The following is a 23,147-nucleotide window of genomic DNA, read 5'->3' on the forward strand; positions in this document are numbered from 1 at the left end:
GCCATCAGGGCTCCTGTCCCTGCTACCAGCTGACAGAGGAGGCCTAAGCCTTCCCGAACCTGAACTATTGGCACCTAAATTCAGATGTTATCCAGAATCAAACCAGCCTTGGGTAAAAAAGTTTGAACTGCACTTACCTCAGTGAATTCCTTCCAGGGAGTTTCCTTTCATTCAAAAGGTACATATAATAAATTTTCATAAAACAGCCGAAATGTATTTCTCCTAATTGCTCCATCTTCACCTCAAATGCTGAAAGGAAGCATAGAATTTTTTTTTTTCCCTGAGAGAGAAAATACTTATAGACTTGAACCAGATTTTTAAGTATCCTCTACATATCAAAAGGTCAAGACCACTGAATATACCTCTTCTTATAGTCATCTTCATCGTCAAAACCCAAAGGGCTAGTAGGTGGGGTGGGGAAACAGAATTTTCCACGTCTAGTTTCTGTGTTTCTATACATCTTTTTTTTCTCATTATTTTTTATATTAATGAGAGAAACAAGGATTAAAAACATTTAAAATTAAAGATGTAATCTGCATAGATTTGGGGGAAAGGAGGATGGGGAAATGGGAGAAAGAAAAGATTAGCTAATATTTTTACTGTTTACTGATATTCCCAGAAACTTTCAGTCCAGAAAGTATTCATTAAAAGAGAAAGCAATTTCTGCTGATAGACTGCCATCTAGTGGTGAGTTTTTAACCTTACGCATAATATAAGCTGCTACTGGGCTTCGGGATGCTTTGGAAGACATGCTTATTTCTCTTTGAGATCTCTGGGGAACCTTACAGACTATTGTCACAAGTAGAATAGACTCACTTGTGTGTTTCCCAAAGGCCTAAGGTTCATGTGGGGAACAGCTAATGCAGGCTGAACATCCTTCAAAAGGAAGTCTTGCCTCTGTAATTATTTGAATATTGTCGAAGAAGCCCAGCCAAGGGTTTCCCTGGTGGCGCAGTGGTTGAGAGTCCGCCTGCCACTACAGGGGACATGGGTTCGTGCCCCGGTCCGGGAAGATCCCACATGCCGCGGAGCGGGTGGGCCCGTGAGCCATGGCCGCTGAGCCTGAGCGTCCCAGGCTCCTCAACGGGAGAGGCCACGACAGTGAGAGGCCCGCGTACCGTAAAAAAAAAAAAAAAAAGCCCATTATTAACTTTCTCTTCTGTTTTCAACCTATAGCACTCTCATGATTCACCCTTGCTAGTAGTCAAACGAGGCCCAAATTTTCAAAGGGTTTTCCTACTATTAGGTGGTGACAAAACAATGTGTAAAATCCACTAGCACATCAGTCCAGAGACAGAACAGAAAGAGGGTTTCCAAGTCAGCAACAAGGCAATGTTCCCCTGGTTTAATCCATGCCAGGAATCCCTTCCTTCTTGCTCTCAGAGAGGCATTACTGTCCTCTTCATCCAGCTCCTGTGTCCTTGGTGTTCCCAAGTTTCTTCTGTGCTGACACCATCCCTCTTAGCTACAAGGGTCCCGACTATTGAATCAACACCAGTCAACAAGGAGGCAGCCCCTTCCCATCAGTGCTGAAGTCTGTGTTCAGGGCATAGAGCTAGTAGCATACTGCTCTCGGTTATCAACATCAATTCTGCACTCCATACTATTTCAACTATTTGTTGAGTGTCTGCCATGTAGCACTATGTGTAGTACTATGTGTGTCCCAGGGAATAGGACAGACAGGCTACTGTCTTCAAGAAACTTACAGACTAATAGGGAGAACTAAACATACTAATAAGTTGTGATGGGAAGGGAAAGCACTGGGGGTTTTGAGGAGGAAAGCATCACCTAGATGGGGAGGGCCTGCATGAGCTAACTCTTAGGAAAGTTACATTGAAGCCATGATCTGAAGGTGAGTAGGAATCAGCCAGATGAAGAGCATCCTGGGCACCTGTAAAAGCCTTGATCTTGGTAAGAACTTGGGGCTTCCAAGGAACTAAAGAGAGGCCAGTTATATACTGACTATAAACTGTAATCTAACTCTACTGGGAAAAGGACACCACAAAATTCCAGGAGGTTGAAAATTTGAAGTCACAGTAGTAACATTATTCCTAATAGCCAGAAAGTGGAAACAATTCAAATTTCCATCAGCTGATGAATGGATAAATAAAATGTGGTATATCCATGCAATTAAATATTATTTGGCCATAAAAAGGAACAAAGAATTGAACCATGCCGCAAAATGGAGAAAACTTAAAAACTTACACTAAGGGAAAGAAGCCAGACATAAAAGACCACATACTGTAATGATTCCATTTATATGAAATGTCCAAAACAGACATATCTATAGAAATAAAAATATTAGTGGTTGCTTAGGGCTGGGGGCAGGGAGGAGGGAGGGAACAGGGAGCGACTACTAATGGGTACAGGTTGTTGGGGGTGTTGGAAATGTTCTAAAATTGACTGTAGTGATGGTTGCACAATTCTCTGAATATAGTAAAGACAACTGAACTACTGCATGCTTAAAATCGGTGAAATGTATACTATTAAATTATATCTCAATAAAACTCTTATTTTAAAAAACTGGAATCACAGATCCCCACTTAAGAAGGACAAGTATGGAAGTACATTTCTTCTGTTCAATTGATTTTTTTCCTTCGAGCTCCTTCTCCCTAGGAACCCAGTGGATGTTCACCAAAGGACTGAGCCAGGAGACATTGAGCATGACTGCTCTCAACACCTTCCCTTCCTGTGACCCCAGAGGGTTCTCTGAAACCAAGTTTATGCACAGGACTTTTCTCCCTTCAAGAGATATCCCTCTAGAAACTGAGAAAAATATCACAGAAAACCACCAAACCAAAATGACAGACAAAAACACATGGAAGTATACAGCAATCAGAAAACAAAAGATACAATGGCGGTACTAATTCCTCATCTATCAGTAATCACCCCAGGGCTTCCCTGGTGGTGCAGTGGTTAAGAATCCACCTGCCAATGCAGAGGACACGGGTTTGAGCCCTGGTCTGGGAAGATCCCACGTGCCGAGGAGCAACTAGGCCCATGCACCACAACTACTGAGCCCGTGCTCTACAGCCCACAAGCCACAACTACCAAGCCCGCGCACCACAACTACTGAAGCCTGCGCACCTAGAGCCCGTGCTCCACAACAAGAGAAGCCACCACAATGAGAAGCCCACACACTGCAACTAAGAGTAGTCCCCACTTGCCACAACTAGAGAAAGCCCGCGCGCAGCAACAAAGACCCTACACAGCCATAAATAAATAAATAAATTTATTAAGGAAAAAAAAGCTTCCAAATGATGTTTAAAAAAAAACCCAAAACACCCTAAATGTAAGTGGATTGAATTCACCAATCAAAAAACACAGAGTGGCTGAATGGAATAAAAAACAAGACTCAACTATATGCTACCTCCAGGAGGCTCACCTCAGTCCTAAAGATAAACACAGGCTAGGGCTTCCCTGGTGGCACGGTGGTTGAGAATCTGCCTGCCAATGCAGGGAACACGGGTTCGAGCCCTGGTCTGGGAAGATCCCGCATGCCGCGGAGCAACTGGGCCCGTGAGCCACAACTACTGAGCCTGCGCGTCTGGAGCTTGTGCTCCACAACAAGAGAGGCTGCGACAGTGAGAGGCCCGCGTACCGCGATGAAGAGTGGCCCCCGCTCCCCGCAACTAGAGAAAGTCCACGCACAGAAACGAAGACCCAACACAGCCAAAATTAATAAATAAATAAATTAATTAAAAAAAAAACAAACAAAAAAAAAACACAGGCTAAAAGTTAAGGGATGGAAGATATGCCAAGCAAACAGCAGCCAAAAGAAAGCAGGTATAGCCATACTTAGACAAAATAGACCTCAAGCCAAAAAAAGTAACAAGAGACAAAAATGGACAGTATATGATAATAAAGAGGACCATTCATCAAGAAGACGTAACAGTGATTATATATGCACCTAACATAGGAGCACCAAAATACATAAAACAATTATCAACAGACCTAAAGGAAGAAACTGACAGCAACACAATAATAGTAGGAGATTTTAACACCTCACTTATATCAATGAATAGATCATCCAGACAGAAAGTCCACATGGAAATTCTGGCCTTAAATGAAACATTAAACCAGATGAATTTGATAGATTTCTACAGAAGATTCCATCTAAATGCAGCAGAATATACATTCTTTTCAAGTGCACATGGAACTTTCTCAATGATAGACCATAAGTCGAGACACAAAACAAGTCTCAAATTTAAGATGACTGAAATCATATCAAGCATCTTTTCCAACCACAAAGGTATAAAACTAGAAATCAACTACAAGAAGAAAGCTGGAAAAATCACAAAAATGTGGAGACTGGACAACATGCTACAAAACAATCATTGGGTCAATGAAGAAATCAAAGGAGAAATCAAAAAATACCTGAAGACAAATGAAAATACAACATTCCAAAATCTATGGGATGCAGCAAAAGTAGTACTATGAGGGAATTTTATAGTAATACAGGCCTACCTCAAGAAACAAGAAAAATCTCAAACAATCTAACTTCACATCTAAAGGAACTAGAAGAAGAAGAACAAACGAAGCCCAAAGTTAGTAGAAGGAAGAAAATAATAAATATCAGAGCAGAAATAAATGAAATAGAGACTAAAAAGACAACAGAAAAGCTCAATGAAACTAACAGCTGGTTCTTCATAAAAATAAACAAAACTGACAAACTATTAGCTAGACTCACTAAGAAAAAAAGAGAAGGCCTTGATAAATAAAATCAGAAATGAAAGAGGAGAAATAACAGATACTATAGAAATGCAAAGGATTATAAGAGAATATTATGAACAGCTATACACCAACAAATTGGACAACCTAGAAGAAATGGTCAAATTCTTAGAATCATACAACTTTCCAAGAATGAATCAGAAATAGAAAATCTGAATAGACTGATCACTAGTTCAGAGATTGAAACAGTAATCAAAAGGCTCCCAAGAAAAGTCCAGTACCAAACAGCTTCACAAGTAAATTCTACCAAATATTCAAAGATTTAATATCTATCCTTCTCAAACTATTCCAAAAATATGAGAAGGGAACACTTCCTAACTCATTTTTCAAGGCCAACATCACCCTGATATCAAAACCAGACAAAGACAACACAAGAAAAGAAGATTACAGGCCAGTGTCTCTGATGAACATGGATGCAAAACTCCTCAACAAAATACTAGCAAACCAAATTCAACAAAATGTCCAAAGGATCATACACCATGATCAAGTGGGATTCTTCTAAGGACACAAGGATGGTTCAACATCCACAAATCAATATGATATACTACGTTAATAAAATGAAGGATAAAAACCATATGATCATCTCAATAGATGCAGAACAAGCATTTGACAAGATGCAAAATGAACTCCAGCTTTTCTACCAGCCCCTCTGACATACCTGCAAGGCCAGAATTTCCAAGAGAAATTCTCATAACTATAACCTGGTTATACGTTCTTTACACTGAATGGAAACAACTCTAGCTCACCTAAGGACAGACCTGTTCTGGTCCACAATGGATAGCAACACTTCAAGATCCAACTTACGCTCTCCTTCCTTCATGAATGTGCCCTAATGTAGCAGTATTTTAGCTGCCTGAAATCCATTTCTTCTTTTCTGATAAGGGCAACTGTGATATTGTGATTTATAATAAGAAATATATATTTGGTCTTCATCCAGTTCCTGGCATGGAGTGACTAAAACCTTGTAATTTCCTAAGTGTTGAGAGCAATCAAGGTGTCTTTTGTTATGTTAATGAGGTGGCTTTTGAAAAGCACCTAAGGATGGGGGCTTCTTATCAGGAGACCCAACCTGTGATTCCAGGGTTGGATCCTTCAGTCTCAACCCCCTGATCTTCAGGGAGAGGTGAGGGGCTGGAGGTTGACTCAAATCACCAATAGCCATGATTTAATCATTCTTGCCAGTGTAATGAAGCTTCCATAAAAACCCCAAAGGACAGGGTTTGGAGACCTTCTGTGCTGGTGAACACACGGAGGTGCTGGTGTTGCTGAAAACCTGGCCTCTGTTTACCAGTGCCAAATAGAAATGCGAAGACAGAGCTTTGGAGGAGTAAAAAAAGAACAGCTTTATTACTTTGCCAGGCAAAGGGGGACACAGGGGATTCCTTTTTTTTTTTTTTTTTTTTTGCGGTACGCGGGTCTGCTGCGGCCTCTCCCGCTGCGGAGCACAGGCTCAGGACGCGCAGACTCAGCGGCCATGGCCCACGGGCCCAGCTGCTCCGCGGCACGTGGGATCTTTCCGGACCGGGGCACTAACCCGCATCCCCTGCATCGGCCGGCGGACTCTCATCCACTGCGCCACCAGGGAAGCCCCGGGGCCTCCTAATCTTGATGAGTTTCTCTGGTCCTTTTAATCTTGCCTCAGGTGGTTTCTTGGCTGCTTCTCTCTTGATTAGCAACTGTTCAGATCTGCCCTTTGGAATTCAGGGAAGGTCATGGAGGCTGGACTCTGGTCTATAAGAAATGGGGGAGGCTTCCCTGGTGGCGCAGTGGTTGGGAGTCCGCCTGCCGATGCGGGGTCGCGGGTTTGTGCCCCGGTCCCGGAGGATCCCGCGTGCCGCGGAGCGGCTGGGCCCGTGAGCCATGGCCACTGAGCCTGCGCGTCCGGAGCCTGTGCTCCGCAACGGGAGAGGCCACAGCAGTGAGAGGCCCGGGTACCGCAAAAATAAAAATAAAAAAAGAAATAGGGGACAAAAAGTGGCTTCCGTGCCCTGGAGGCCCACAGGGCCCTGCTCGGTTTCACTCAGAGAGTGGTCAGCTGGGGAGGCATGGGAGCTCGTCAACCTTTCCCCACGCCTTGCCCTATGCATCTCTTCCATCTGGCTGTGCCTGAGTTGTATGCTTTTATAATAAAGCGGTGATTTAGTAAGGAAAATGTTTCTCTGAGTTCTATGAGCCCCTCTAGCAAATTAATCCAACCCAAGGAGGGGGTCATGGGAACCTCTGATTTACAGCCAGTTGGTGAGAAGCACAGGTATCAACCCGGCTCTAAAGTGGCAGCTGAAGTGGAGGGCAGGACTGAACCCTTGTGGAATCTGATGCTCTGGGTTAACAGTGTAAGAACTGAGTTAAATTACAGGATACCCAGCTGGTGTCAGGGAACTGCTCCTTGTCAGTGTGGGAAAACCCCCTCCCTGACACACATACATTCAAATTGGTTCTAGAACCTTTCAGCAACCTCCCAAGAAGGTGAGTGCAACCTTTCTGGGAAACCACCCTTTACCTCAGTCCAGGAGCCTGGCTCCACATCCTGATCCAACGATGGAACATGTGGCCAATCTGATCAATTACAGTGCTCTATATCCCCCAAGCTCTTTCCTCTACATCACCGAGTTTCAAACCTGAGTTACAGTGAACAAAATATGATGTGGAACCCCAATATTTTTTAAAAAACAAAGGAGAGTTGAAGGGAGTCAATGCCTCCAAACCCCACACTCCTGGCCTGCAGGTGGACAGACACTATGCTCTCTGCACTGTGGGAAAATAAAAATAAAAAACAAAGAAATAGGACCCGGTGCCTGCTTGGAGCACCATCACAGTGGTGTTAGGGGGCAGGAAACAAAAGCATGAAAAGTTAATAAAGGTGATTAAATAATACTGGATAACAAGAGATGAAATGTCACAGAGCCCTTGCCACTCATCAGAAAAGTGTCAGAGGACTTTAGGCCAGCAGTGAGATTTTATTGTCTCTCCCTTCTAAGGCCTACTCAATTGTCTAGGACAGGTGTCACCTCCCCCGCAGGAAGACTTTCCTGAAACACTCTCTTGCCTCATCATGCACACACTTACACATAAACACACACCCACTCAACTAGCCCACTGAGAGTCTCCCCTCAGGGTTTCTTAGCATCTTTGCACAGGTCTGTATATTTTTTTTAAAATAAATGCCTTTCCTACAATTCACAGTAGAGGCTGTGAGTTTCTTCAGGGCAGATAGTGGATACTGGGATGTGCACTGCCCTCCATTCTAATGAGACTCTTTCTACCCTCCCCTCTTTCTTTCCATCTCTCCTTCCAAGGGTGTCAGCCCTCTATGACAACCTAAAGGCTCTCCCTGCCTTTTCCTGCTCCTTCTCCCCAAAAATCTCCCTGCACAGCAACTCCCATTTTAGCATCTGCTTCTTAGCAAATCCTAACACATTATAATAAGGAACTGCTGTGTACTACCAAATATATATAAACATTTATATAAACATGTATTTATTTATAAAACATTATATAAAATATATTCAGAATACTGGCTTTTTGGCTGACAATATTAACCCTAATGGCTTATATCTTTTGGGTGTTGAAATACTTAATTTTGCATATATTAAAATATGACTAAAAAAATACTAACATTGTCCCCTTGGAATATAATATTCTTTTTAACACTACAAAACAAATAGGTGTCACTAGGACTCTTTCTTCCTTCCTTCCTTTTTTGCAGGATAACAGAATAGCAGTTAATAGTAACAGCTCCCAGACTACTTGAAATCAACCTACGGCTCAACCACTCACTGGGTCTATGGCCTTTGGCAAATCACTTAACTGTCTAAACATCGGTTTCTGATCTATAAAATGGGAGAATGCGTCCTCATCTGTAAAATATGAATTTAAAAAATAGTACCCACCACACAGAACTGTTTTATGAATTCATTAATGAATTAATTTCTGGTGCTGTGTGCAATGAAAGAATTATCCTAATGGATATAAAAGCACTTTGCAAACCAGAAAGCACTTTGAGAAATTCATTTTTTTCTAAATGAAACAAGCATCAGCCATTGCCTTTTATAGAAATTTGAGGTTAATTCACATCAGCAAGAGAAAGCTGAGGACTTGTTTATGGCTGTGTTTCTGATTAACACAGCACTTGATATTAGAAAATAAACTCTTGACGTTCCTGCAAGTGGACCACAAAATACCTGTTGTTGCAGGGCCCTGGACAGAAGAAAAGTTAAGACGGAAGAGAGCCCAGGACGCGGAAGTGCTAGGAAAGGCCTAGCAGAAGAAGGGGGGCTGCAGCAGAGCCGAGCCGCGGGTGAGCACGCGCTGCGGGCACCCAAGTGCAAGTTCAGATGCTCGCAACTATCAGGAAGCTGCGACTGCGCGCCCATGTTCATTCAGGCCCCGGCGTTCGGGGGCCCCCTCAAAAACAGGGAGCTCCACCTTTGCCTAACGCTTTGGGAGCGTGGGGCGGCGCTACAGCCCCAAGGCCCCGGGGCGGGGCGGGCACGTGGTGCGCGGCCCCGGCGATAAAGAGCGCGGTTGGGAGCGCGGCGCGCAGCGGCGGAGGTGAACCAGCGGCGTCTGGGTGAGAGCGGCAACGCAGGCGTGGACTGACGGACGGACGGACGGATAGAGACTGACCGACAGCCAGGGAACGGGGGTAGAGGGCCGGGGCACTGGACTCGGCGGTGGGTGAGGCGCCGACGGCCGGACGCAAAGGGCAAGACAGGGGAGCTGGGAAATGGAGCCTGAGGAAGTGTGAACGTGACACCTTCCCGGCCCGGACGAGTGTCTGTACGGGCGGGGTGGAGGGACCCACTCCCCTGGATTCTGTCCAGACCACAGAGCCGGGCCCTAAGGATCCTTTTTTCAAAATGATCAGAGGCAGCCACTGGGGGGAAGAGAGTTTAGTGATTAAGTGTGATACAGTCCCTTCATTTGATGGGAAATTGTATTTCTGCATTTTTGTTTGTTTAGGTTCTCTATTTGTTTCTTCCTTTCCAAGTATTAATATTTCTCTCTCTAGTGATTCCTCATGCCCAGAGCTGCATCCTCCTCCTCCACCTTCCCCAGAGATTTTTTTTTTTTAACTTTTACCTTTTAAGAGAATTTGACTTAGGCAACCTGAATTCTTTGCACTAAGGGTTCTTGTCTGTGGATAAAGGTGTAAGATTTCGAGAGTAATAGGCCCTGCCCAAGTGTTTCAGTAGTAACATTCTAAATTCATATTAAGCCTTAGGCTGGAGAACATTCTATTTGTGGGTTTTTTTGTTGTTGTTTTTGTTTTTTGCAGTACGTGGGCCTCTCACTGTTGCGGCCTCTCCCATTGCGGAGCACAGGCTCCGGACGCGCAGGCCCAGCGGCCATGGCTCACGGGCCCAGCCGCTCCGGGGCATGTGGGATCTTCCCGGACCTGGGCAAGAACCCGTGTCCCCTGCATCGGCAGGCGGACTCTCAACCACTGTGCCACCAGGGAAGCCCTCTATTTGTTTTTGATACAAACTATGACGAATTTGAAAGCATAACCTTACCCAGTTTTTATTTAAAACTCGAATTCACAAAATCTGGATCATTCTCAGTTACGGTTGTTGTGATTTTTTACCCCATCTCTTCCTGTAGCAGTTTCACAGTTTACAAAGCCAGCAGTCTTTGCTCGTTTACTTGGTGTATTGCTCTGTGCAAAGACAGATTTTTGAAGCTGTTCTTGCCCCCTGATGGCTTACACTCTAGACGGACGAGCCAAAACTACCTTGCTAAATATCTCTTATGTAAAGTTTTTAATGAAAAACAAACGTTTGAGGGAATTCTGAAGAGTAAGAAGTTATTTTCATTTAGGGAATCAGAGAATGTTCTCTAGTTTTTAAGGTGAGTTCTGAAAGTTGGTTATACTGAAGGAGCTGAAGTGGGAGATGTTGCCATTCCGGGTGGGAGAGCCGGACAAGCCAGCACAAGGTAGGTAGCAGTGGGGACCAACTGGGCTAGTGCACTTCGGGTGTGAAGACATCTATATGGAGACCCAGACCATGGAATTTGGTATTTGTCCTGGGGAAGCTGGGAAGAAGTTAACTGGCCTTTTTCCGGCAGGGCAAAAGCAAGATCAGAAATGTCTGAGCTACCGGGCGGTTACTCTGGCAGCCTGACTATTTTGAAGAAGAGAGTTGAGATTAGGGCAGTGACTCCCAGGCCCCATATCTTTAACCAATCAAACTGTATTTAAGTGCACTTAATTTGAGATATATGGATATCTATATCTATCTATCTATCTGCCAGTCCAAGCTTTTGACCATCCTAAGAATATCCTTGTAACTGCTCTAAATATGAAAGAAATGCAGCCAAAAGCACAAGAATATGGAAATCTAGGGTGTACAGCCTAGTACTTTCCAATTTAGGAGACTTTTAATGCGGAACCTAGCTCTCTGGACTCTTATCACTTGAACTTTCTTGAGTCCCTACGGGCCCCTTGGACATGGAGTTGTGCCCAATGGTCTAGATAAGAGGTAACAAAGGGTAAGTTAGGAGAGGGGCAGTAAGGCGGGAGAGAAGGATTGCAGGGAAAGAAGATAACAGTTGGAACTGAAATGACTTAGACTCTGAATAGAAAAGAGTAGCCAGGGTTGGAGAGGCGGGTACCAGTGGAGCTGAGATGACAGGAAAAAGTGTGCTGATAAAGGAATGCTACTTGCTAATGTCCTGTGGTCAGCAGACAAGACTTCATGGAGGGGACCGAACCTGTACTTACTATGTGCCTGGCACTGCTATTAATCATTCTACAAGAATTAAGTAATTTAATTCTCTCAACAACCCTGTGAAATATGATGCTTGTTATCCCCATTTACAGAAGGGGAAACTAAAGCACAGAGAGGTTAAATAACAGTCCCAAAGTCACCCAGCTGGTAAGTGATGGAGCCAGGATATAGGCCCAGGAAGTCTGTCTCCAGAGCTGGTGCTCTAACCCCTCTACTGTAAGGAGCAAAGGAAGAAATTGTTTAGAAGACCAGTGGCAGGTTCGCTTTGGGCTCTCGAGTTGAGGTGCATGCAGGAAGGCCAAGGGAAGATGTGCAGCGGGCACAACATCAACCTCATTTGATGCTCAGACCTTCCTCTGGGGTAGACTGGGCCTGTGTTATCGGCCTTGCATTTTCCCCATGGGCCAGGTGATTACATTTCTCTTCCAAAACTTCCAACAGGAGTTAGTCTCATCTTCAAACTAGGAAAAGTCAGAGAAACCCTAGTATCCTATATATCTGTTAAGGTTCCCCTTTATTCCCCTTCAGTACAGAGCAAAGCTACTTGAAGGATTTGGGCTTAATTTCAGGAGCAAGCCTCACCAGGGATGTATCTGTTTATAAGGGGAGGTATCATCGTTGGCCTTTCACAAAAGCAATAAGTTTTGACACACTGTACCCTTTCATGTTTTTGTCCTGGTTCTGCCCTGTTTCTAGCTTCAAGGGCTCACCTGAGCCAGGACTCTTGGGAGATACAGAAAAAGTAGAAGGAATGATCTCTACTCTGGAAGTTTATACTCCTATTTGGGGAGATGAGATTAACAGTTATAAAGAACAAACAAAATGAGATAGTTCATAATTATTACATTATGTGGGTAAGATGTAAGTTGCTAGTGGGCATCTGTGTTTTTAAATGTGCCAGGGACCTCAGAACTATAATATACCCTCTCTTGTATTTTCTCTAAGCCAAACATCTTTTGTACAATTGTCACCAAATACTGTCTGATTATATTTTATTTTCTTCTTCAATTGTTAGACTTTGCATTTGTGGCTTCGAATTTTCATGTCCTACAGCTCAAAAAATAACAATTCTTCTATAACTAGTTAAGTGGCAGAGCTGTGGGTTGAACCAGGCAGTCTACCTATGGAATGCAGGCCATTAACCAGGATGCTGTTGCCTCTCATTGCCTGTTGTGGGCAACTTCTTGGCTTTTTTTACGCTGGTTGTGGACAGGTACACTCTCTGCCAGGTGGTGAGGGATGCTTTTGCCTCAAATGAGTGTTGCCAGGTTCACTGTCTCAGAAGCGATCTCCCCATCTGTGGAAGTCATCATCAAGCTACAATCTGAACACCTCATTCAATCACCCATATATTCATCACTTTTTAATTGAACATGAGATTTCCAGCAAACCACTCAGTGCAGAGAAAACAAAGGCAAATGAATCTGTTTCCTGTCCTGGGGGAGCTTGGTCTAGTGGGGGAGAGGTGAATAAATGTTTGTGATGCGATTTACTAGAGCTAGGAAAAAACAGGGAAAAACTGGTCAAAACCAGCATATGAAAGGATAGTTAGGTAAATCTGAAGATAGTCTTGTAGATCACACTGAAGCCTTAAGACTTAAGTACTGATTTTAGGGGAGATTCTTGCTTAACAGTATGAAGGTATAGAAAGAGATAAGAATGTCTCTTTTCTCCTGACCATATTTCAACTTGAGCAGTAAGTAATTTTTTACATATTCGACCTCGCTGAGTTAGGTTCTTTCTTCTGCTGTTATTCACCCCTGCTCTCTGAGGTTTCAGATTGCCTCAGTCATCCATATAGATAAAACAGGAGGCCTTTCCAATGGTATTTTCCCAGAACATTGCTCTCTTCTTGTCTCCAAATCACCTGTCTTTAAAATATAGTTTCCTCCTCTGTAAAATGAAGCTGTCACATTTTACATTCTTCTCATTTGCTCTGTGTGTTTGTATACTTGTAAGCATTTTTCACAGTTCTAAACTTTGTGGGAACAGACTTTGCCCCGGAGTTTTATCATTAATTGACATTCCTAGAAGAAGGAGAGGAATTACGCTGTATGTTTTCCAGACTTTTTCAGCAGCTCAATGGCCTCCCCGAAGAAGAAACTTCAAGGTCTCGTTGCTGCGACCATCACGCCGATGACTGAGCATGGGTAACTATGGTTTGGGACTGAAGGGATCTCCCTCCACCCCAATGGTCAGAAGGTCTCTATAGCAGCGGTCGATTAGACTCTGCAGCTTCTTCTGCCCCTGCACTGTCTCTGACCCCAAGTCAGAGAAGAGGTCTCTATATCACAAACAGTGCAGAAGGAGACGAGGTAAGATATGGCAGCTTGCCTTCCTCCCAGTGCCTGTAGCCCCACAAAGCAAATTCTTGCATTTCAGCAGAGCCCTGGCCTTCCCAAATAAGGCCGGTGGAGTTGGGTGAGGAGAATCTCATTTTAGCAGGATTTGATATCAAGTTCTGGCCTCTAGATCCTGTCTCTAGACTGTCCGTGGACGTGATGAAATTGTCCTACCGTGAGGAAAGTGGGGAAGGTAGCTGCCAGACGGCCCCCTTAGGCATGTCTTACAGTCACATTTCAACATTGGTTAAATGTTTCGGAGCTTGCAAGAGGGAGGTAACAGCAGATGATTGCTGAGAAATTGTTACCCAAGCAAGCATTTTCCAGTGAATATTATGGCGGTCCCTTTGCTGGTACTAGCAGTTAGTGGTCATGTGCCCCGGGCGTCCATGAGCAATATATAACTCCCCCCTTGGACATTGGCATTCATAAGTTGGGGATTCATCCACCATCTGGATCTAAGTGTTTTAACCTGTTAGAGGAGTCAGTTTGCCAAAACAGTCAGAATTCTGGCTTCTTTAAGCTTCTCCTTTCTTCCTCTATAAAACTTAAATGTAGTCATACCTACATCATGGAGTTATGAGTATTAAAATGGGATAATCCATATAATAGTGTTTAGCATGGGGTCAGTATGTGCTTAGGTCAATTAAGTTTGAATTGCTATTGTGGCATAAGAAGTAAACAGAAGATGAGGTATTTAAGGTATCTTTAAGTAAGGCTTTTACATTTTTGGTCTTCTGTTACTGAATTTTGTAAACCTTAACCCTACCCCTTTAAAGTAGATGAAATTTCTTATGACTTTTACCATTCTCATTTAGAGTTGACCATATCACAGTTTTCCTTGAGATCATTGGAGTTCAAGACTTCTGGCTTCTAAGATTCTTGAAAAAATCACATCTTTACTTGGTCTAAATAAAATTCTTGCTGAGATGGCATGTAAATCATTCAATGGTTAATAGCAATTTTTTTTTTCTGTTGCTTCTCCATTTCCACAGGGCCTAAGAAAGACTAAAGTCAGCTCCTCCTCAATGTGTCAGCCACTTGTTGGGCAGATAAAACGGAAGGCATGTGATTGTATGAGCAGATAGGATTTACTTCCTGTTATGGAGTAGATCCTGTTTGCAAGCTCAAAACACTACATCTGGTTGATGCTACTTTAAGCGTTTTAATCAGACCCCTCTTAGCCTAGAAGTGGCTTCTTCTAAGTCTTGTTTGTTCATCTGGGACCTGCGGAGTGTCACTGTGCTTTCTGTATCCTGCCATTTTTCTGGGACACCAGGACCCACGCATATTAGATATAACTAAAATGACTCTGCTTTTCCGGATCCTTCTGTTTCCCTCTGGCCCTGTTGCCTCCATTACACAATTTCCTCTTTCTTCATGAATTCTTTTCTCTTCTAGGACCCTCACTTTCCTAAGGTGTGAAATAAAAATAAAAATGCATTTTTTTAAATAAGGGCCTTGTAAGAATTTAAATTAAATCAAAATGTGTGTCAGTACATGGCACATAGTAGACATGTAAGTTTTGTTAGTTCCCTTTTCTCTCCATCTTTCTGCTCCATCCAAACATTCCTATAGGTATGAAGCAGGTTTGGAGCACCCACCAATAATAGGTGGCCATTAACCCACTTGCCCACAAGGAAATCTGCATTTCTGACGTGTTTCTAAGAGACAGGACAGAAAGAAGAGCCACACGGAATCTAACACCTGGAAATTCTGCCTGGTGACCAGCCATCATAGGAGTTTTCCTAACCTGGCTCTTAGAGTAAACCATGGCCTCCGTAATTCAGAATGGCTGAACATTTTTTCTTCATAATTCTAATGATTCAACTCTGAATATAAGTTGATGTCCTAGAGTGGGGAAGTTGTCAGCAAAAACATGGTTAAATAGATTTTAGTTAGAGTATCTGGGTTCTTGACCCCCAGCTTTGATACCACTAGCTGTCTGATCCTGGGGAGCTCTTGTCACCTTGTAAATTTCTCTCATATTTTATGAAGAGACAGAGTTCAACCACATGATCTCTAAGGCCCATTCAAATGCTAAGAGTCTGAAGTCCTCTGATGTTAAATATTATTAGGGATATTGTGGTGATCTCCATTAAGTAAGAATGCCTGAGTACCTGCAACTCCAATCTATCCTCCGCACTATAGTCCAGTCCTCATAAGTACATCTAATCATTTGTTAGATTTACTCTTTAAGAGTCTGAATTCCCTTTTGTCTAAGCCTTGCTACTCGTACAGGCCGTGGACCATTAGCTCCAGCGTCACATAGGAACTTGCTAGAAATGCAGAAACTCAGGCACTGCTACATACCACTGAACCAGACCTGCATTTTAACGGTGTCCCTGGATGATTCTTTAGCACATAAAAGTCTGGGATGAACTGGTCTGAAGGTTAAAGCCCAGGAGCCTGGGCTGACGTAGGAAGTCCTTTACAGTCTACCTTTCCTGCCACGTTTCTATTTCCCCAAACACCTCATCCCCTTTCTTCCCTCTGTGCCTTTACACATTGTTTCCTCTGCCTTTTTCTACCGTCACCCTCTCCATTCTCTGCTCCAATTGAATACATCTATTCATCCGTCAAAACCATCCTCTGGTGATTCTTCCCCATTTTCCATAGAAAGCATTATAGAGTCCTTCCTCTGTGGTCCCATAGTATCCTGTGCCTACCTTTTCACATTACATCACAATTATTTATGAGAGTTGTTACAGTAGCTGTTTGTTACATGCCTGTCTCTCCCAACAGGCTATGAGCTACTTAACCTTATGCAGATATTTATTGGGTACCAGACCATACACAGGGACTGAGCACGTATCTTATTTATCTTTGTATCTTCAGCATCTAGCACAGTGTGTGGTAAATTTGGTTATTTCATGAGTGAATAATTTTGTTATTTCACGAGGAAAGGAAGCTAATACTGATTGGCTAAAGATTACGTGTCAGTCTTCATGCTGGGCATTTTAATGGACATATTCCACTTAAATCTTGACAGCAACTCAGTGAGAGAGAGCTGTTATCTCTATTTTTGCAGTTGATGAAACCAAGATCCTAAAGATTAACACATAGCTGGAAAGGAAGGTCTATCTCTACCCATCCCAACTCACATCTTTTTCTACACTAGAGTGAAAGACTTTTGCTTTCCTTAGTTGTTTCAAGAAATCACTTTCCTTTGGGTACATTCACAGTCGTTAGAACAGAAAGTCCATTTCAGATTGGCCAAAATGTCTAGAAAAAAGTTGTGTTTTCTCCCTCAAATGCCCTTGACTTCACCATGGGAATCTTCACAACACCCTCTAGTAACAACAAACCTGTTACCCAACCAGTCAGAAAGGGCCTGGCCTGCTGGATGCGGAGTTGTATAGATTATTGTCTTTGTAACTATTCGGGGAGACTAAATGACCCAGGATGTTTTCTGCCTCTGGCAAGGTGGGGTAGGTATTGTCCCTGCATGCTTCTCTGCCAAAGGAATTTTGAAGTAACCAAGTAGTTATTTTGCCAGAAAGGGCACATAACTTCCATCTGATTTTGAATGGTGAAGTATACATATAATAGGCAAAGAGATAGAACGTCAGATTTTCTGATATGCATGCCAGCTCATGCCAGTTATGAAAAGAACCTGTCCTGTTGATTCGTGTTCTCAAAGCGAAAGTCTTTCACCGTGTGTGATGCACCGGGAGAAGAAATGTACAGCAGTAGGGATTTTTCTCTGAAAAGCTGCTTCAGAAAAATTCTATTACCCGTATACGCTAAGAGAAGAGATATAATCTACATGTAGTTTCACAATTCACCTACTCTAGGCCTCAATTTGTGGCAAAAATCATTTGATAAACGTTCCCCCCTCTTACATAGTTTGGAAGTAAACTAAATGTCCAAGAATAGAGGCTTAGCTAAATTAATTGCGTTCTTCCATGCAATGAAATGCTGTGCAGCCAGTATAGTAACAATATCTGAGAATGTGGGAAAATATCCAATTTGGAATGCTAAGTGAAAAAAATATTACAGTACTATGTACAATATGACTACATTTATTTAAGAAAATACTATATTGTGTATTTGTGAATAGAAAAATATCAAACTAATGAGAGTAATAATCTCTAGGGAGATCCTGAGTGGTTTTTTTTCTCTTTTATTGTGTGTACTTTCTAAAATATATACCTTCCGTAATATGAAGAAAGATAAGTACTTTTATTTTTAAAAAATCGTGGTCCAGGGGCTTCCCTGGTGGCGCAGTGGTTGAGAGTCCGCCTGCCGATGCAGGGGACGCGGGTTCGTGCCCCGGTCTGGGAAGATCCCACATGCCGCGGAGTGGCTGGCCCGTGACCCATGGCTGCTGAGCCTGCGCGTCCGGACCCTGTGCTCCGCAACGGGAGAGGCCACAGCAGTGAGAGGCCCGCATAGCGCAAAAAAAAAAAAAAAAAAAAAAAAATCGTGGTCCTAAGACGAAGAATCTGAACCAATGAAAACTGAAATTAAGACATTACATTGGAGTTAAGTATGATGGTCCCGTAGTTAAGACTTCCCTGATGGGCCCATAGTTAAGACTTTGCGCTTCCAACGCAGGGGGCGCAGGTTCAATCCCTGGTGGGGGAACTAAGATCCCATATGCCATGCGGCATGGCCAAAGAAGAAGAACAACAACAAAAAACAAAACTAAAGCGTTAAAAATCTGTTCACGTTTACAAAACAAAACGTATGAGAATGTCTACAGCAAGCATGGAGTTTGGTTCTGGGCCACTCTCCCCATAGGTGCTAAGAGGTGTTTGTAGCGCTCACGAAGGAAGAGATGAGGCAGTGGAAAGCCAGTGGAGCCTTTCCAAGTGGACTGGCCTATGCCATCTCTCACCTTCCAGGAGCAACAAGCCCCAAACGGCCAGCCAGTGGGGAGAATAATTACCCAATCTCATTCTTTCCACTCTCTGTGGTGACTGCCCAATAACTGGTTCAGTGCCTGCAAGAATGAACATAAACCCAGGCACCCTAGGGAGGTAGCGTAGGGTGGGAAAATAGGGAAGGGAGCAAAGTCCCCAGAGAGAATTAGCATCCTCTTGCCACCCTAGCCCTGCTGTTTGGGGTGCCTTTGTGACAAATATGGTAACACCTCTGGGTGATTTCCCTGGGCCCATTTGTGACTGGAGCCCTGAGCATCTTCTGTCAAGGGCTGCAAACCTCGCACCTACAGTCAGGCAGGTATCTGAGGTGACCCGGGGGGCTTCTGTACCTCCAAAGCAGACAGCCACTGCTCTTCCCAGCCAGTTGGTGCTGTATGGAAATGCGGGCCTGGCCTGGCCTTGTTAGATCATCGGGTTTTCTTTTTTTTATTATCTAAGTTACAGGTGTACAATATAGTGATTCACAGTTTTTACAGGTTATACTCCATTTATAGTTATTACAAAATATTGGCTATATTCCCCTTGTACAATGTATCCTTATAGCTTATTTTATACCTAATAGTTTGTACCTCTTAACCCCCTAACCCTAAATTGCCCCTCTCCTCTTCCCTCTTCCAACCGGTAACCACTAGTTTGTTTTCTGTATCTGCAAGTATTCTTTTTTTTTTGGTTATATTCACTAGTTTGTTATATTTTTTAGATTCCACATGTAAGTGCTACCATACAGTATTTGTCTTTCTGTGCCTGACTTACTTCACTTAGCGTAATGCCCTCCAAGTCCATCTGTGTTGCTGCAAATGGCAACATTTCGTTCTTTTTTATGGCTGAGTGGTATTCCATTGTATATATATCACATCTTCTTTATCCGTTCATCTGTTAATGGACACAGCTTGCTTCCGTATCTTGGCAATTGTAAATAATGCTGCTGTGAACATTGGGGTGCATGCATCTTTTCAAATTAGTATTTTTGTCTTTTTCAGGTATGTACCCAAGAGTGGAATTGCTAGGTCATATGGTAGTTCTATTTTTAGTTTTTTTGAGAAACCCCATACTGTTTTCCATAGTGGATGCACGAATTTACATTCCCACCAACAGTGTACAAGGGTTCCTTTTTCTCCACGTCCTTGCCAACATTTGTGTTCTTACTGATGATAGCCATTCTGACAGGTGTGAGGAGATATCTCATTGTGGTTTTGATTTGCATTTCCCTTGTCTGGCTTTTCAAACAAAGGTTTTTTTGTTTTTTGTTTTTTAACATGAAAAGAAATGTTAACGTTGTGAAAGTCAAACAGAACACATTTAGGAGCCATCCCTTTTCAACCTCTGATCTCTGTAAGGAGATTTGGTAGTTCCAAAAGACCATAAGTCCAAGGACATTATGGGGGGCTCTGCCACTGCCCCAGAATTCCACCATTAGTGGCACTCCTATAGGCTAGGGACATTTTATAAGAAAAAGCAAACTGCTTTCTTGAAGGAATAGATGATGTATCACCCATTAGCACCCCTAACCTGAGTGGAGTTATCGTATTTGTCATCCAGCAATGCCTAAAGGAGTTGGGGAGAGGGGGTGAGTGTAGACAAGCACTACACTGACGCCATAAAATAGCGTGGAGTTCTCTGAGGAAGGAGAAGGAGCTGGAGGGTTCACATGCTGGCCTAGATCTGCCTGAGGGTGTGGCCAGCTCTCTAGAAGGAGGACACCAGAGTAGGGCCAGACAAATAGCAGCTCTCAATACAGTCAGAGGGAAAGAGGATCATAGGATTTCACCCTATTTATTCCAGATCCACCTTGTCCTTGAAGTGTCCTTCCCAGCCTCCCTAAGTGGAATTATCAGTCCCCTGCTGAACCTCTATACTTTCTAACGAGTCACAGCCTTTGTCGTATTTTTCTCAATATTTTAGTTATTTATATATGCTATTTTCTTTGCTCAGTTAATATGGTAGTGAAATGTAAACACATCCAGCAAGTGTGGAGATAATCTGCTTTTAAAGCAGAGATTATAGGTGTTTGATCATCATAACTTCCTGCATCAAGGCTCCTTCACTAGCCTTTGTTGAGTGTCTGTGCTGTGCCAGGTGCAGATGAGAGATTGTAAGGTATAAAAGGCACAGTTCTTGCCTTCAGGAAGTTCTTGCTCCAGACTGGAGGGTGGGCATAAACAGTGTACAAAGTGATGTCCATGATAATAGAGATACGAACTTTGCTGAGGGTGTGAGGAATTTGTCACTGAGGAATAATAACAGCAATAATGATTGAGCCTTTAATTGAAGCCAGGTGCAGTGCTGAGCACTTGGCGCTGGACTGGCCAATAGAGCGCCGCTTGGTAGTGGGGGTCCTTGCTGAGTTTAGAGTCCACTTTGGGGATACACACATGCACCCAAAAAGACTAAATGTCTTCCTTAAGGACTTCTGGAAATGGAAACAAGCTCTCTAGCTTCCCTTTCCAAATAAGAAAACATTAGATTAAACCAAAAGAAAGCACATCAAAGCGAGTACGGTGCCTACCAGGCCTCAATCATCTGGAGCTCTGCAGGCTTCTCCTTGCAGAAGAGGCCAGGCCTGCTCTCAGTGTCTCAGTATGTGGCCAGGGTGGGACTGGGGAGATGTCAAGACTTCAGTGAAAGTGTGCAGGAGCCACTGCGTTTGAATCTGTGACTCCAACACAAGCTATTGCCCGAAGGCTTTATTTCCAGTTTCCAATCTGCGATTGGGAAGTTGCTTGCATGAGCAGATGGACATCATTGGTCAAAACCAAAGTTAGTGTCACACAAACAAAGCCCCAGCTAATCGTTCCTGCATCTCAGGGCTTGTCCCAAGTGGGGAAGAGCTGATGGAAGCAGCAAGGGGCTAGTGTGGTGTAAAGGTGTGGTTCCAAGTGGTCAGAAATATCTGAGGCAGAGAGATTTCAAGAAGTTGAGTGGCTCAAGCTGACCTAAATGAAGGTCCTGAGGTGGATTGTCTAGGCAGCTAACTCCCCCACCTTGGAGTCTTAGTGAGACTGAGAAGCGAATATTCGGCATTTGAGCAAGTGGGACAGGGAGGGGCAGTGTTAATGATATTTCAGGCATGAGCCGTTATGGAGAGAGTTTGCTCCCCTTGCAGGCATTTTAACTACATTAAAACCTACCTTTTCCCAAGTGGCAGCTTGGACTAGTTGTCTCGAGTGTTGTGGGCAGTGGTTGCCTATCCATTCTTTGTTTTTATCTCTATTGTTCCTATTCCCTTTGACATATACACTTTGATGTCTTTGTTTTCTATATGCATCAGACATTTTGGTTCCATTTTGTTTTTTAAGGAATACAATAAGTAAAGATGAAGAGAATGTTAATAAGGTTAAAATTACATTAGGATTCTCTGGCCCCGCTGACTAAAATGCAAAAGTACTAGCCAACTAGTACTGAGTGTTCTTGGCAACCATGCATTCTGCAACATTTAACACACACTTGCCCCACCATTTTCCTTTGTATTTTCCTTCTCCATCCTCCATCCTCCCCACCTGTATTTTTTTTAGTAAATTAAAAAGATTTTTAATTTATTTTTGGCTGCATTGAGCCTTCGTTGCTGCGTGCTGGCTTTCTCTAGGTGCGGCGAGCGGGGGCTGCTCTTCGTTGCGGTGCGTGGGCTTCTCATTGCAGTGGCTTCTCTTTTTGTAGAGCACGGGCTGTAGGCCTGCGGGCTTCAGTAGTTGTGGCTCGCGGGCTCTACAGCGCAGGCTCAGTAGTTGTGGCACACGGACTTTGTGGCTTCGCGGCATGTGGGATCTTCCTGGACCAGGGATCGAACCTGTGTCCCCTGCGTTGGCAAGCAGATTCTTAACCACAGCGCCACCAGGCAAGTCCCCCCACCTGTATTTTGATTGAGAACAGGTCACTTTATCTGATCTGTCTGTGAGTCAGTTTCTAGATTTTTTAAACTCAATATGATTTTAAGCATCAGATCTTTGCAAGGTCAGTACTCTTCAGACGGCACAGTGCATGCAGATCACGTGGCTATCTTGTCACAGTGCAGAGTCTGACCAGGAGAACTGTGTGCGGCCTGGGACTCTTCATTGCCAACAAACTCCCCCAGTTGCTGATACTGCTGTTCCGCAGATAACACTTTGAAAGGCAAAGTGATGACAAAGTTCCTTTTCAACTATTATCCCTCTTCAGTTTAACACTAACACATATAAATGGCTTTAAGCCTTCATTTATTGTGACAAATACTCAGTGCTAAAATTCTTAAATTACTAAGTTTGAATGTTCTTATTTTGTAAGCCTAAGAAATGATTGTTTCTCGCCACATGGAAAATGTTAAGTTCTTGTTTAACCATGCCCCCAACCATCACTCTGCCCCCAAAGGGCAAAAGATAATTACTTTTTAAGTATTACTTGTGATGAAGTTTAAACATAAAACCTTTGTGGATAACTAATAGTGCTTTTCTCACATAAGTGAGGCATATGGCTGAGTAGAG

At 43.3% G+C, this 23,147-nt stretch overlaps 1 protein-coding gene across 1 annotated transcript in view; it reads left to right on the plus strand.

Moving 5' to 3' along the window:
- The first annotated feature begins 9,296 nt into the window (after window positions 1-9,296).
- Window positions 9,297-23,147, plus strand: part of NPL (N-acetylneuraminate pyruvate lyase) — a 37,919-nt gene continuing 24,068 nt past the window's right edge. Inside the window, exons 1-2 of the mRNA XM_065876683.1 lie at window positions 9,297-9,301; window positions 13,528-13,612. Of these exons, the coding sequence (XP_065732755.1) occupies window positions 13,545-13,612 (68 nt within the window). The 5' untranslated portion in view covers window positions 9,297-9,301; window positions 13,528-13,544. The remainder of the gene's footprint in view (window positions 9,302-13,527; window positions 13,613-23,147) is intronic.

This window comes from Phocoena phocoena, chromosome 1 (genome assembly GCF_963924675.1).
Source record: "Phocoena phocoena chromosome 1, mPhoPho1.1, whole genome shotgun sequence".
NCBI classification, from domain to species: Eukaryota; Metazoa; Chordata; class Mammalia; order Artiodactyla; family Phocoenidae; genus Phocoena; species Phocoena phocoena.